Here is a 13,901-nt window from a genome sequence, read left to right as displayed (position 1 = left end):
GTGTGTGTGTGTGTGTGTGTGTATACACATAGAATAGATCCTTGTATATATTTCATCATGCATGTTTGTATCACATGTGAGAGAAAATATGCACAGTTTATTGCCCTGAGCCTGACTTATTTCACTTAACATAATTTTTTCTAGGTGTATCCAAGTGTGTTTATCATATTCTGACTTGTAATACTCTAGGTAAATGCCCAAGGGTGGTATCTGTGGTTGTGTTAGTTTATATTCCCACCAACAGCATAATAGGGTTTCATTTTCTCCACATCCTTGACAGCGTTTGTTATTGTTCGAATTCTTTGTGAAACATCGATTATCTATAGATGTCTGTTTCTACTTGAGTGCTCTGTTCTGCTGCATTAATTTATTCTCTTTTCATTGGAGTAAAAAAGTAAAAAAAAAGTATTTATCATTGTCTCCACTCGTAAGTATACAATTCAATGGCACTAAATACATACATAATGTTGTGTGTCCACTACCATGATCTACATAGACATTTTTTTCAGAAGTCTTGATATAAACCTTGTAGTCATAAATAAGAACTCTCCATTTCCCCCCTACCCCAGTCCCTAGTTCCTCTATTCTACTTTCTGTCCCTTTACTTATTCTAAGAATTTCATATAAGTGGATCATACAATGGTGTTCTTCTGAATATGGCTTATTTCAGCTAGCATAGTATTTTCAAAGTCATCCATGTTTTAGTATAGATGAAAGTTTCATGTTTTATTGTTAAATATATATTCAATTAAATTCATATGCCACATTTTTTTATCCATTCATCTGTTGACTTGGGCTGTTTTCACTTTTGGCTATGGTAAATAATACTGCTGTCAAAATTGGTGCACAAATATCTGTGAGCCTGTTTTCATGTCTTTTGGATATACATATACTTATATGTATGTATATATTTGTATGTATATGTGTATTTCCTGCATTATATTTTCTGTCCGTGTGCATGCGTGTTATGGGGACTTGAACTCAGGGCCTTGTGCCTGCTAAGTAGGTTCTCTACCACGTCATCTATGCCCCTAACCATTTTTCTTTAGGGTATTTTTGAATAATGTCTTATGCCAGACTCAGACCCATGATCTTATATCTGTGGCCTCCCACATAGCTGGGATTACAGGCACACACTGCAACACTCAGTTCACTTGTTGAAATGAGAGTCTTGCTAAATTTTTGCATGGTCCTCTTCATCTCTGCTACCTAAGTAGCAAACATAAGCTACTGTGATTGACCTATACTAAACTTCTTAAAGAACTGTAAACTGCAGTTTACAGGGGCTGTTCCATTTTTTTACATATCTGCTAGCAGTGCACAATGATTCCAATATTTCCCATCCCCACCATCACTTGTTACTTAATAATTTTCTAAAATTCTAGTCATTAGATCCACAGTACAGTGGGATATGATAAATTATACAGGATTCTAGATACACACAGTGAGATCAAAACAGGATACCCACAGGAGAGAAACAGAAAGAAGCAATGCCTATGTGCCCTTTATATCTTTATAAAATTATATCTATATAGATACCAAAAAGAATCCTAAGATATGCAAATGAGAGCTCTCTCTTTAAAAAAAATTTATTTTTTTGATGATTCTGTCTTCTTTTCTTTATGTATGTTGTATTCACATGTATATCTTCAGGACAGTGGGGGGGGGAGGTTACAGAACTTAAGGGAAAATGGGTAAAAGAAGGGCAGCACTGGAGCTCACTGGACAGTGATGAAAGTGAACTACACCACTTATGGGTGGAGAGGGTAGGGAGGGACTAGCAGAGAGTGAGAGAACAGAAGACACTGTGTGAAAGGAAAAGTGCTCATTACCTGACTCATGTAACTGTAATCTCTCTGTATATCCCCTTCATAATAATAATAAAGTAAATGTAAAACACAAAACTGTTAATAAATAGGCCAATAGTTTAACTGGAAAAAAATCATAGCCACTTTAGTGTGTATGAATAGCAATCCTATTGTGGGATTTGATTTTTGATTTGCATTTCTCTCCATGTGCTTATTGCCACTTTGGAGAAATGTCCAGTTAAGTCCCTCTGTTAGAGGTAACAGAGTTTGAACTCAGAGCCTTGTGCTATGCTTGCTTGCTAAGCTGGTGCTTTACAACTTAGTCCATGTCTCTCTCCTGAGTTTTTGCTATTTTGGAAATGGAGTTTCTCAGACTTTTCTGCCTTGGTTGGCTTTAAACTGAGATGCTCTGGATCTTAGCTTGCTAAATAGCTTGGCTTAGAGGCAAGAGCCTCTAGGGTCATGTAACTTGGATGATAGATGTCTACCACTGCACTCAACTTTTTATTGTTTTAGATGGTGGTGCTCATAAACGTTTTGCTGAGGCTGGCCTTGAGCTACAATCTTTTTTATCTCAAACTCTTGAATAGGCTTTCAAGTGTAAGCCCCTGAATCTGGTTCATAGTTGTTTTTACATATCCTAATCCTTATATATCTGGCTCCCCAATGGAAGCAAAAAGCAAGGCATTAAAAGCACTGTTGCATTGAATTCCTTGGGTACTAAGGATTCAGATAATGGTGGTTAGTCTCTCTGTCAACCAGATTTCTTCTAGAGGCAAAAACTTTGAAGTAGACCCCAGAGTTCCAAAATAGTTTCTTCAGACAGTTTCTGCAAGTATGACTGTTTTCTAAGTGAAGAGATGAATATCCAGTGCTTTCTCTTCTCCAGCCTCTAGTGTAGTCTTTTGCAAAGGTCCTCTTAGATGTGTTAAGAGGAAGCTTTCAGCCCTGAACCAGTTCTTTGGACAGATCAGTAGAGTGTTCCCTAGGTCTGAGTTTTGTGACAAATCTGAGAATGTGGACAATCAGGATAAAATTTAGGTTATCTGGAAAACTGTTACCTCATTGACAGTAGTCCTTCCAGAACTGAAGTCCTGGGGCTCCTGGGTTCCATTTCACCAAAGCCAAGTCTCCCTTTTCCAGGGAGTCTACGTTTTGTCTGTTTTCAACTGCACGTAGTCTGAACTTTGGGTTAGCACCTAGAAGGCAACCTTCATTTGATCTTTGGCGAGTGTTCCCTTGCCAAGTACACTCAGCTGGGAATGTGGCCTAGTGATGTGCTTGCCTAGCATGCATGAAGCCCTGGGTTCAATTCCTCAGTAGCACGTAAACAGAAAAAGCTGGAAGTGGCGCTGTGGCTCAAGTGGTAGAGTGCTAGCCTTGAGCAAAAGAAGTTCAGGGACAGTGCCCAGGCCCTGAGTTCAAGCCCCAGAACTAGCCAAAAAAAAAAAAAAAAAGAATGAACCCAAAGATGAATCACAGGAAGCTTGTGCTGCTGGCCACTACTAATGTACCCGACAGTACAATGCATAGCTAACTGTCTAGGGCCCTCTCTCTCTTGTCTCCAGAGAATAGCAACGTTATGGGATTCCTTCTTGCCTTTCTAGTATGCCTGTTTGCAACACATACTTATTGAATTGATGCATTTGATGGGATATGTATGTAGGTTCCTACAGGAATGTACTGCTATGTGCCTCATTGGAACTTAACGTGTATATAAATTTGTTAGGAACTGTTATAAATGTTAAATTAAGTAGACTAGTGATTTTTCAAATCTTTATATTCTACTGAATCACATAATAAACTTTCTCCAACCCCTGACTCCTGTTCTCCAGCCACAGATACTGTTTCTGTAAGTCAGAGGTGGAAGCCAGGGACCAGTATTTTTTCAAAAATCTACCCAGGTAATTTTCATATACAGCCACGTTGTAGAAAGTAAGCTTAGTAACTAAAGTATTTGGGCTGGGGCTGCTCAGTGGTATAGCAGTGGCCAAGCATACACAAGGCTCTGGGTTCTGCCTCCAGCACTGCAATCAATCTGCTTAATGCCTGTAATCTTAGCTACTCAAGAGGATGAGATCTGAGGATCTTGGTTTGAAGCCAGCGCAGGCAGGAAAAGCGTGTGAGACCCTTAGCTCCAATTAACCACAAAAAAAACCCGAAGTGGGGTTGTGGCTCCAGTGGCAGAGTGCCAGCCCTGAGCAAAAAAGCTCAAACCCCAGGACTGGCGGGTGTGCGCGCACGCGCACACACAGAGAAATAAATTAAGAAAGTGTGTGAGGTGGTTTCAGTTTTTAGACAATATAGCATATAGCATATAGTCAAGAACTAGTTTGGCTAGGAGATTGGGTTCCAATTCCACTGCAGTCCCCTCCCGGCTGTTATCTATAGACAAATCATTGACTATTTCAAAGCCTGGTTTCTTCTCAAAAGTTTTTATTATTAAGTAGTTGTGCAAATAGGTAACAATCCCCTTAGTCGTGTTATGAGTCACCCCTTCCATCATCCCCCCCCCAAAGCTTCCGTTTATTTCCCTGTAAAATAGCACCTGCAGGGTTACCTTGAGGAGTTTTGTAGAGCCTCGGCACCCTAGTGTAATCGAAAATAAATGCAGGCCGCGTTGCTTTGGGTGTACGCATGCGCAGCTAGACTGGGCCAGACGCACGGGTCTCCGTCCCGCCGGCGGCCGCGCCGCGCTCGTCCACCAGGGGCCGCTCGGCCGCCCGCGCTCCGCGCCGCCGGGGGACGGCGCCCGCGCCTGCTCACTGGGGACGCGCGCCGCCGGCCTCCTCGAGCCCCGCCCTCGGCGCCGGGTCCCCAAACTAAGTCTCCGTGGCCGGGTACCCGGTGCTTTGGGAGCAAAACCCCTCCCCTTCGCGCCCCTGGCGGGTCTGGGGCAGCAAACACCAACGTCTCCATTGCGCTTCAGCCCCGGACCCGGCGAGACCTCGGGGCTGCCCGGATGTTGCGATGGCTGATCGGGGGAGGCCGCGAACCTCAGGGCCTGGCGGAGGTAGGCCCGCGCGGGCTGGCTCCGCGTCCGCGGGGCCGCGCGCGCCCGAGCGGCAGGGTGCGCGCCCGGCGGTCCGGGTCCCGCCGGGGCCGGGGCGGAGGCGGGGCCTGCGGGCGAGCACGCGCGTCGCGGCCGCGCTCCTCCCGAGCAGCCCTGCAGTGCCCGCGCCTTCCCCGCCGGAGCCGGGCGGGGGCCCGGCGGGGGCGCGGCGGGAGCGCGGCGACACCCCGCCGGGCTCCAGTCCTGCTGTGGCTGTGCTGAACTTGTGTCTGTGCCTGCTGGAACCTGCTGTGCCAGTCCCGGGGCTCGAACTCAGGGCCTGGGCGCTGTCCCTGGGATTTTGTGCTGCCCAAAGGGTAGCGCTCTACCACTTGAGCCACCGCTCCACTTCCGGACGTGGTTCATTAGAGTCTTTCCTGCCTGGGCAGGTGTCAAACCACGATCCTCTCAGATCGCAGCCTCCCGAGCCAGTAGCCAGGGGTCACAGGCCCGAGCCTCCCCGCCTCCCGGCGCCCCCGGCCCCTCTGGCCTCCCGGCCCCCCCTCCTGCCCCCCATGGCCCCCCATGGCCCCCCAGGCCCTCCCCTCCCGCCCAGACAGTCCAGTTTCAATTTGAAAAAGTAGCTGACTTAACGTGGACAAGGGAACCACCCTTGGTTTATTAGAGCTGGTGTCTCTTCCCTACATCAGCTGGTGTTTGCACAGGCGTATAAACGTGATTTTGGTGCCTTTTCAAGAAAAAGAATATAAATTATTTTTTAAAAGTACTTGTGTCAAAGTCAAGAGGCTTTTCTGTTTAACTGCTACGTTTGATTCCGTAATTGCACCTTATTTTGAATAATTGAATGGACAATGTAGTGACATTTACATTTGAAATAGGACTTTATTTCATATGCCACACAAAAAATGTACATTTAATTCCACTTCTCATGGAAAGTACTTGTTTTGATCGTGTAACGTAAAAAATAAGATTGTAAGTAATCTGACTTCTCAGTTCTAACTTCCTCATGTCTTTGCAGTTGAGGTTTGCTGCCTACTTAAAAAAAAATTCATTGCAGATAAAGTTGTGAAAGGGACTGCAGGTCATTGAATATATGATATATATTGGCAGTTTGGTACTAATTTGATTATTTGGTTAATATGACTTGACTACCCAATTCTGCCATTTCTGGCAAGATTTTCCTCTGAGAGAAGCAGATAATAATGTTTTCAGATTTTTCACTTTTTCTCATTTGAGATTCTGCTAGACAGACAGGGCTAAACACAGAATTACTGTTGTGGGAGGAATGTTTTCAGGAAACATTGACATGTATTAACTTACACATTTCATCATGTAAAACTTTTCTGTGTGTAACTACCTTGAATTTGTACATTGTTAAAAATCCATGATTTTCTGTCATTGTGCAATAACTTTGTATTCAGCCTTCTGGTGTAAGTAGTAGTTTTGGTGATAGGGAACCAACCATGTTCTAGTGACAGGGTCAGGGCATTTATGTGAATGGCAGTGATTGTGTGTTTCTGATTGGCATCTAGTGTGTAGAGACCCAGGGATACTGCTAAGTATCTTAAGATATAGAGTAGCTTTCAATTAGAAGAAGTTATTGGGTCCAAAAGGTCAGTAGAGTCAAACTTGAGAAACCCTGGGTAGAGGTTAAGAACAGAGTTTTGTTATGAAATAGTACTGGGTTTGACTCCACACATGGGGTAATTAAAGTATGTGTCATGTGTTTAGTTCATGCGTGACTTACGGGCTGCCAGATCATGCTCTATAAATGCTAGCAACTTTTTCTTTTCTCTTTTTTTTTCTATTGGTCCCGGGGCTTGAACTCAGGGCCTGGGCACTGACCCTGAGCTTTTTTTGCTTAAGACAAGCACCACTTGAACCACAGCTTGATTTCCAGCTTTTTTGGTGGTTAATTGGAGATAAGAGTCTCAAAGCTTTTCCTGCCCTGGCTGGCTTTAAACTTGATCCTCAGATCTCTGCCTTCAGAGTAGCTAGGATCATAGGTGTGATGGTGCCCAGCAGCAACTTAAAAAAAAAGAAAAAAGAAGAGTATTGTTATCCAGAGTTGAGTTGCAAGTCTGAAGGATTTTCTTTGTTCATTTAGCAAACCTGTATTGGGTGCCTGTATTGAGCAGTGCTAATCTGTATTTTATCCTTGGGTCTGCGTTTTGGTTTTCAACAAGTTTCTATTGAGGAATGATCGTTCCTCAATCATTGAGTTGGATCATCCCATTAATTTTTGCCGCACTTACTGAGATATACATAAAATAAAACTGACCATTTATATAAATTATTATGACCTGGAAATAACTAAAATTTGTGACATAAATTTGTGGTAAGAAAAATATAGAATGGCAATTATTTAGTTGATATGAAAGGAACTAGTACTTTCTATTAGGTTGTAATACCTTGTAGGTTTTTAAACATTTATGTTCTTAAGTCAGTACCATGCAGTTACAAATCATGTTCTTTCTTTCTGTCCTTTTTTTCCATTTCAAGAAATCTGCTTTTCAGACCATAGGTGAGGAACAAACCCAGAACCCCTATACTGAACTGCTTGTACTGAAAGGACATCATGACATTGTGCGATTTCTGGTACAGTTAGATGACTACAGGTAAGAAACTCTGGTTATCTAGTTTACCACTGTGTAGAAAAGAATTGTAGGGAATTTTATACTAAAACTAACTCTAAAAATCTGTTTTCTAAAAATTTCAACTCTGAAATCATTAGTAACTGGATAAACACAGCCAATTAAAACTGTACAAATTGAAATTGACATGTATTTTCATGAAATTATGTACTTGAGGGGCTGGGGATATAGCCTAGTGGCAAGAGTGCCTGCCTCGGATACACGAGGCCCTAGGTTCGATTCCCCAGCACCACATATACAGAAAACGGCCAGAAGCGGCGCTGTGGCTCAAGTGGCAGAGTGCTAGCCTTGAGCGGGAAGAAGCCAGGGACAGTGCTCAGGCCCTGAGTCCAAGGCCCAGGACTGGCCAAAAAAAAAAAGAAATTATGTATTTGAAATCTTTTTTACCTAATTTCAGAGTTCACATTGGTAACTTTGAGGTTACACTTAGTTTGTTTAAATTTTTGAGTTACCAGAAATACTCTTGTTAGAAGAAGCAAACAATTTTAAAATTTGGATAGGAACTATAACTGTATATCAAGATGAGCCTGAATTTGACAAGTAAATATGGTAAGTGCTTAGCTATCAGGTACCTAGTAGGAATGCACTATTTTTAGTGGAAGATAAAACGATTAATTTTTTTTTGTTATTGATGAAACTCCTTTAAAATGTACATTATTCTGTACTTCCTCGGTAGCATGTATGATGTGTTTAATGTTTGAAAATAGATATAAAAGTGTACAGCCCTAGAGCTGTAGGTAAGCTATTAATGATCTATCTATAAATGCTTTTAATTCAGCTACAATTACTTGAGAAATGGTGGAACTTCTTAACTTATACTTTCTCATCTAGATTAAGCTTCATGAAAGGTTGTTTTTTACATTTATCGTATGGTCTTAGTGGCTGGAGCAGTGCCCTATATGTAAGTAGGTGTTAATACATGGTTGCTACGTAAGTGATGACTCCCTGCCTATTAAGTACTGGTTACATCCTGTTCTGAATTCCAGCCCCTTCTGGAGTTGAGACCAGTTCTGCCACTGTCATCTCTAATTTTCTCCTGTCTTCTTTGCTGTTTTTCTTTTTGACTCCATGAGCAACTGCCATGATTATTCCTCTTCCTTTTGTTGTCTACTGACTTTGCCTTCTGTCTGCCTTTTTGTGTCTTTGGTGTTTTGTTTTGTATGTGGACTGAAATTCTGACTACATGGCGTTAGGTCAGCTCCACAGGACACGTTCTCCACATCACTCTCTTCGCCGTGAACGCTAGCCATATCTGTGTTCCCAGGCCGCCATGCTTCTCATTAGCAGGCCACAGGTTCCCATTGCCCCCTCAGGCTTAAAAATTCACTGTCAGGACTCATCAAACTCAGAAAAGCACTATACTTTCGATTATACTTTATTATAAAGGGTACAAGTGTACGCTATCCAAACTACAGGGTGTTAAACATATATAATGATCTTTAGACTATTTCTGATAGTATTTGTTTTTGTTCTACCTGTAAAAGATACTCAGTGTCTTTATATAAATGATTAAAGGTATAATTTATATTAATTTTCATATAAATAAACATTAAATTATGTAAATAAAGGTAGGGTTTTGTATAGCTATAATTTTCTTATTCTTTACCCTAGTAAATTTCTTTTTTAGAATTAATGATTTAATTTATTGTCAAAGTTATGTAAGAGGGATTACAGTTTCATATGTAAGGTAGTGAGTACATTTCTTTCCAACGTATTACTTCCTCTCTCATTTTTCTCCCACTTTCCCTCCTCCCCAACTCCCTCTCCCCCATGAGTTGTGCAGTTGGTTTAAGCATATTGTAAGTATTGCTGTTGCATTGGTTAGCCTTTTACCTTTTGTCTCTCCATTTTGATGTTCCCCTTCCCTTCCCTAGTTCTGCAATTCCCAGGGTACCAAAATCAGTTACATTGACATTAGGGATAAAACCATGGGGAAGGAAGACAAAAGAAAAAGTCATAATTTTACATGGTACATTGAAAATAACAATAATGATAAACCACTTATTTCCAGAACTTGGAGTTCATTTCGTTTAGTATCATCTTATGTGTTCATATGTACATAGCTATTGAGCTATTGTAATCTTCTGTTCCAACTATTGTAGGATGTGTACTAATTATTCCCAATGAGGGAAACCATAGAGTCAATGTTTCTTTGGGTCTGGCTCACTTTACTTAGTATGATTTTTTTCCAAGTCTTTCCATTTCCTTAATATGATTTATTATCGCTAAAATATGGAACCAACCCAAATGCCCCTCAGTAGATGAATGGATCAAGAACATGTGGTACATATACAAAATGGAATTCTATGCTTCTACCCTAGTAAATTTCTAGATTAAAAAATCCAAACGATTTTTTAAAAATCACTAATATGTAGTAGATAGGCCTTATTAAAATCATCTTGTCTAGGGGAGTTAAGTGATAAATACATGGTATACTTTCAGGATCCTGTCTTTACATTTTATATAGATTCCATTTATCAGAACATGTTCAAGCTTGGTTAGAATTTCGTAGAAGAATCAAAAGGCCACCTTGTAGAGTTGTGGTCATTGAATAAATGCTGGCATTTGATTGCATTTTCCCAAAGTGGTGCTTATACTTCAGTGATAGAGTAAATATTTTGTAACAGCACCCTGAACTTAGTAGTTTAATACAAAACAACTACTTAGGTGGTTATTCTGCAGATGGCAGTTTGAATTAGGCTCATCTGGGAAGTCTCTTTACATCTGTGCCAGGATCTAGTGCCATTTGGCAAAACTCATTGAGTATCTGTGGTCACCTGGCAGATTGGCTAGAGCTGGTTCTTAGAGGTGCAGCTGGGGTGACGGCCTTCTTCTTCTATGTGGTTTCCCCTTCACATAGTGAATGTGGAGCTCTAATATTGGCAGAAGGGCAAGTTTCAAAATAAGACTTTTCATGTCCACCTGTCCTGTGTTTCTTGCTTTTTCACTGGCCACAGAAATTCAGGAGCTGAGACAAACTCTTTGAGTAGATAAATACATGCTGTACCTTTTGATGGAGAAGCAAGTACGTTGAGTATAGGTATGGGGAATAGCTTGTGGCTGTGTTGGCCATCTACCACAGTGAATTTAAGTGTCTAGATGAAAAAACCCGCCCTTTGTCTTTTGCAGTACAGTGATGAAATAGCTTCATGGATCACAATCCAACACTGAAGTCAAAATTTACACCTAATTAAGTGCAGAATTTCTCAGTTGTATAAGTTTAGAACTTTCACTCTGTGTTTTGCTTTAAAATTTAAATTCTGTAGCAAAACCAGTGAAGACTAAGAGTCACTTTTTTTTTTTTTTTTTTTTTTTTTTTTTTGTCCGTCATGGGTCTTAAACTCGGCCTGGGTGTTGTCCCTGAGCTCTTTTGCTAAGGCTAGCACTCTACTACTTTGAACCACAGTGGCACTTCTGGTTTTCTGGTGGCTAATTGGAGATAAAGAGTCTCATGAACTTTTCTTGCCTGGGCTGGCTTTGAACCACGATCCTCAGATCTCATCCTCCTGAGTAGCTAGGATATAGGCATGAACCACCAGTGCCCAGTCAAGAGTCACTATTGTAAATAAGATATAAACTGTAGGAAAATCTATCAACTATTAACAAATATCTATTCTCTTGAGAATTAAAAGCTCAATATTTTCACTCTTAAAAATTTTAATTAACATGATAATTGTGCATATTGGTGGGATATTTTCATTTTTAATAAGTTTAGAATTATTTTTACCATTGTATATATACATTATTAGTGCATTGTTAGATTCCAGAAATACTTTTTATTTTTTGTAGGCATTACATTCTGGTTTTGGGGTGATTTTTTTTTTTGTCAGCTGTTGTAATCCAGGTTTCACGCTTCAGGTCTTTAGATAATATCATCTTATTGAAAATTTTGCAGAAGGATTTTCTTGTTTTCTTGGTAGCTCAGCTAAAATCAGTGAGTGGAAAATTTTCTCAGATTGGTTTTTGAAGATACCAAATAAATCCTGTATAACCTAACAGACAGCTGCCTTTTCTTTTCTTCTTTAGTATTTTTTGAACATGAAGTGAGGGTCATATTGATTGGGAGATCACTAAAGAAGGCTAAGCCTCAGCAAGAGCCTTCCAAAAAATGGACTGTGCTAAAATTGCATGTAATACTCTAGCATTTGACACATTAAACTAAACTGAGTTGATAACACATTTTAAGAATAGTTTTCTCTGTTGATCATTTGACCATTCCTTGCTTCTCCAGGAAACAGACAAGGTTATGTAGGAAGGTGATCATGACTGGAAAAGAATCAGATGACCCATGAAGTGCCAGATTCGAGAATGAAACGTGCTCTAGGTAGCTGTTGAAGCTGTGCCTTATCAAGGCAGCAACAAAACAAAATAGTTTGATGATCCACTAAACACAAAAAGTATGCTCTATCTTTAAGAAGCTATTCTTAAGCTAAGAATATTCTTCCTCTCACAGTAACATTCAGAGAACAGAGATCAAAAACCAAAATGGCTCTTTTCCTAACTCCTAGCCTATAAGGATGGGGGGTGGGGAGTTGTACTGCAATGTGAATTTGCAGGATTTATGTTAATATGGTAGAATTCTGGGTTTAAAATCTGTTAAATTTGTTTTTGTAACAATAAATTGTACATTCATAATGCTACAAGTAAAGGTTGACGTTTCATTAATGACATTAATTTTATTTTACCGAGCCCTGTAACATTTAAATGTTTGTTGTTATTTATTTAATCATTTAACATTTATTTAGGTTTTTAAACCTACCAGAGATAATCAAAGATTTGTTAGACTATTATAAAGATGAATAAATATGGTAAGTACTATTTTTTTATTCTAAACAGCATACTTTTCTTCATGTTGACATCTCTAAAATTTGGAAGATTATACGTGATGGTGTCTTTTAGTTATAATTGGCTGTATTCTTTTCCTTCGTGGTACATAAAATGGGAGTGTTTTACAACTGATGATTCCTTACATTTGTTGAGATATAGTACATTTCTAAATGATCATTCAGTATTGAGGTTTCAAGGTAGGATACACATGCTATTCATCTTGGCCTTTTCCTAACCCTAGCATGCAGTCTCACTAATCGATGTTATACTAATCAGCAAAGAAATGTTTTTCTCACTGTCTTATACTGAGGCTTAATTCTTTGGGTTCTATTAATGGAGACTGTTTTATAAAAAAGTATATAAATGTTATGGAAATATTGTCACCATTCTTCCTTTCATAGTTTAAGTCTTACTGACATTTAGTTGTTTTTTTTAAATAGTACATTATTTCTTCTACTGTTATTAGAGATTCTTGAGTTATACGTATATGTGTATGTACATAGTTATATAGTATGTGTAATTTTTTTTTTTTGGCCAGTCCTGGGGCTTGAACTCAGGGCCTGGGCACTGTCTCTGAGCTTGTTTTGCTTAAGGCCAGCATTCTACACGTGAGCCACAGCACCACTTCTGGCTTTTTCTGTTAATGTGGTATTGAGGAATTGAACCCAGGGCTTCATACATGCTAGGCAAGCAGTCTACCACTAAGTTACATTCCCAGCCCTTGAGTTATAATTTGGACTTGAAGATGGGTAGAGTATATCCGTGACTGATTAGGAAATTTTAAATAAGCTGTGCTAATTTATTTAATAAGCTGATCCAACTAGTTTTTTGTTATCCTTTGTAGTAGGATAGATAATTATAATCCATGAATTACCTCCTAACTTTTGTTAGGTATTTATGAGAAATGCTCTTATGTAACACAGTCATACTGGTTTGAATTTTTTTTTTTTGTCTGAACTGGGTATTGAACTCAGGGTCTTATAGCTTGTTGAACCACTTGAACCATTCCTTAGTCTGTTAGTTTGTCTTTAAAACTTAATGTTCCTTCTTTAGAGAAGGTAACAATAAATACTGATATGCCAAAATATAAAAGAAGTTGTGTGTGTGTAAGATATTTATGTGTATGTATGAATTGAAAGGTTGAATAAGCTAGCACCTTAGGTAATTGACCTCTGAGCAATAAAAAATTGGCTGTGATTTCATGCATTACCATTGAGCATTGTTGAGATTTAACTTTTGTTCACTACTTATTGAATTAGTTTGAGGTGAAATGCTGTGTGTCTCATTTTTAAACTCTCAACAGTTCAGTCATCTCTCATTGTGAACTCATCTCTCATTGTGAAAAATCAAACATGATAAAACAGTAATGAGAAGTTAAAAATCAGGGTTAGAAAAAAGTACTTTAAACCTGCAGTCTTCTAAATGGGAGAAAAGCAATTATAAGAGTTTGAAGAATCAATAGAGATTGATGTTTTATACCAAAGTATACTTAAGACCTTGAGTTCTACCCTCCCTTCCATTACTATTCAAATAGAAAAAGAAATCAATAGGCCTAGAAACATGTTATTAAAGATTTGCTTCTAGCCACTTTTGATACTC

General features: G+C 39.5%; 1 protein-coding gene across 2 annotated transcripts in view; it reads left to right on the top strand.

Moving 5' to 3' along the window:
• Positions 1-4,583: 4,583 nt before the first annotated feature.
• The window catches only part of Wdr41 (WD repeat domain 41), a 38,259-nt gene continuing 28,941 nt past the window's right edge, over positions 4,584-13,901 (top strand). The window contains exons 1-2 of one of the 2 annotated variants that reach the window (XM_048331399.1): positions 4,584-4,821; positions 7,324-7,439. In XM_048331399.1, the coding sequence (XP_048187356.1) occupies positions 4,771-4,821; positions 7,324-7,439 (167 nt within the window). In that variant the 5' untranslated portion in view covers positions 4,584-4,770. The remainder of the gene's footprint in view (positions 4,822-7,323; positions 7,440-13,901) is intronic. The other variant, XM_048331400.1, reaches the window with a different exon arrangement.

The sequence above is a fragment of the Perognathus longimembris genome, chromosome 22 (assembly GCF_023159225.1).
Source record: "Perognathus longimembris pacificus isolate PPM17 chromosome 22, ASM2315922v1, whole genome shotgun sequence".
Taxonomy (NCBI): domain Eukaryota; kingdom Metazoa; phylum Chordata; class Mammalia; order Rodentia; family Heteromyidae; genus Perognathus; species Perognathus longimembris.
This window is presented reverse-complemented; position numbering and strand designations above follow the sequence as displayed.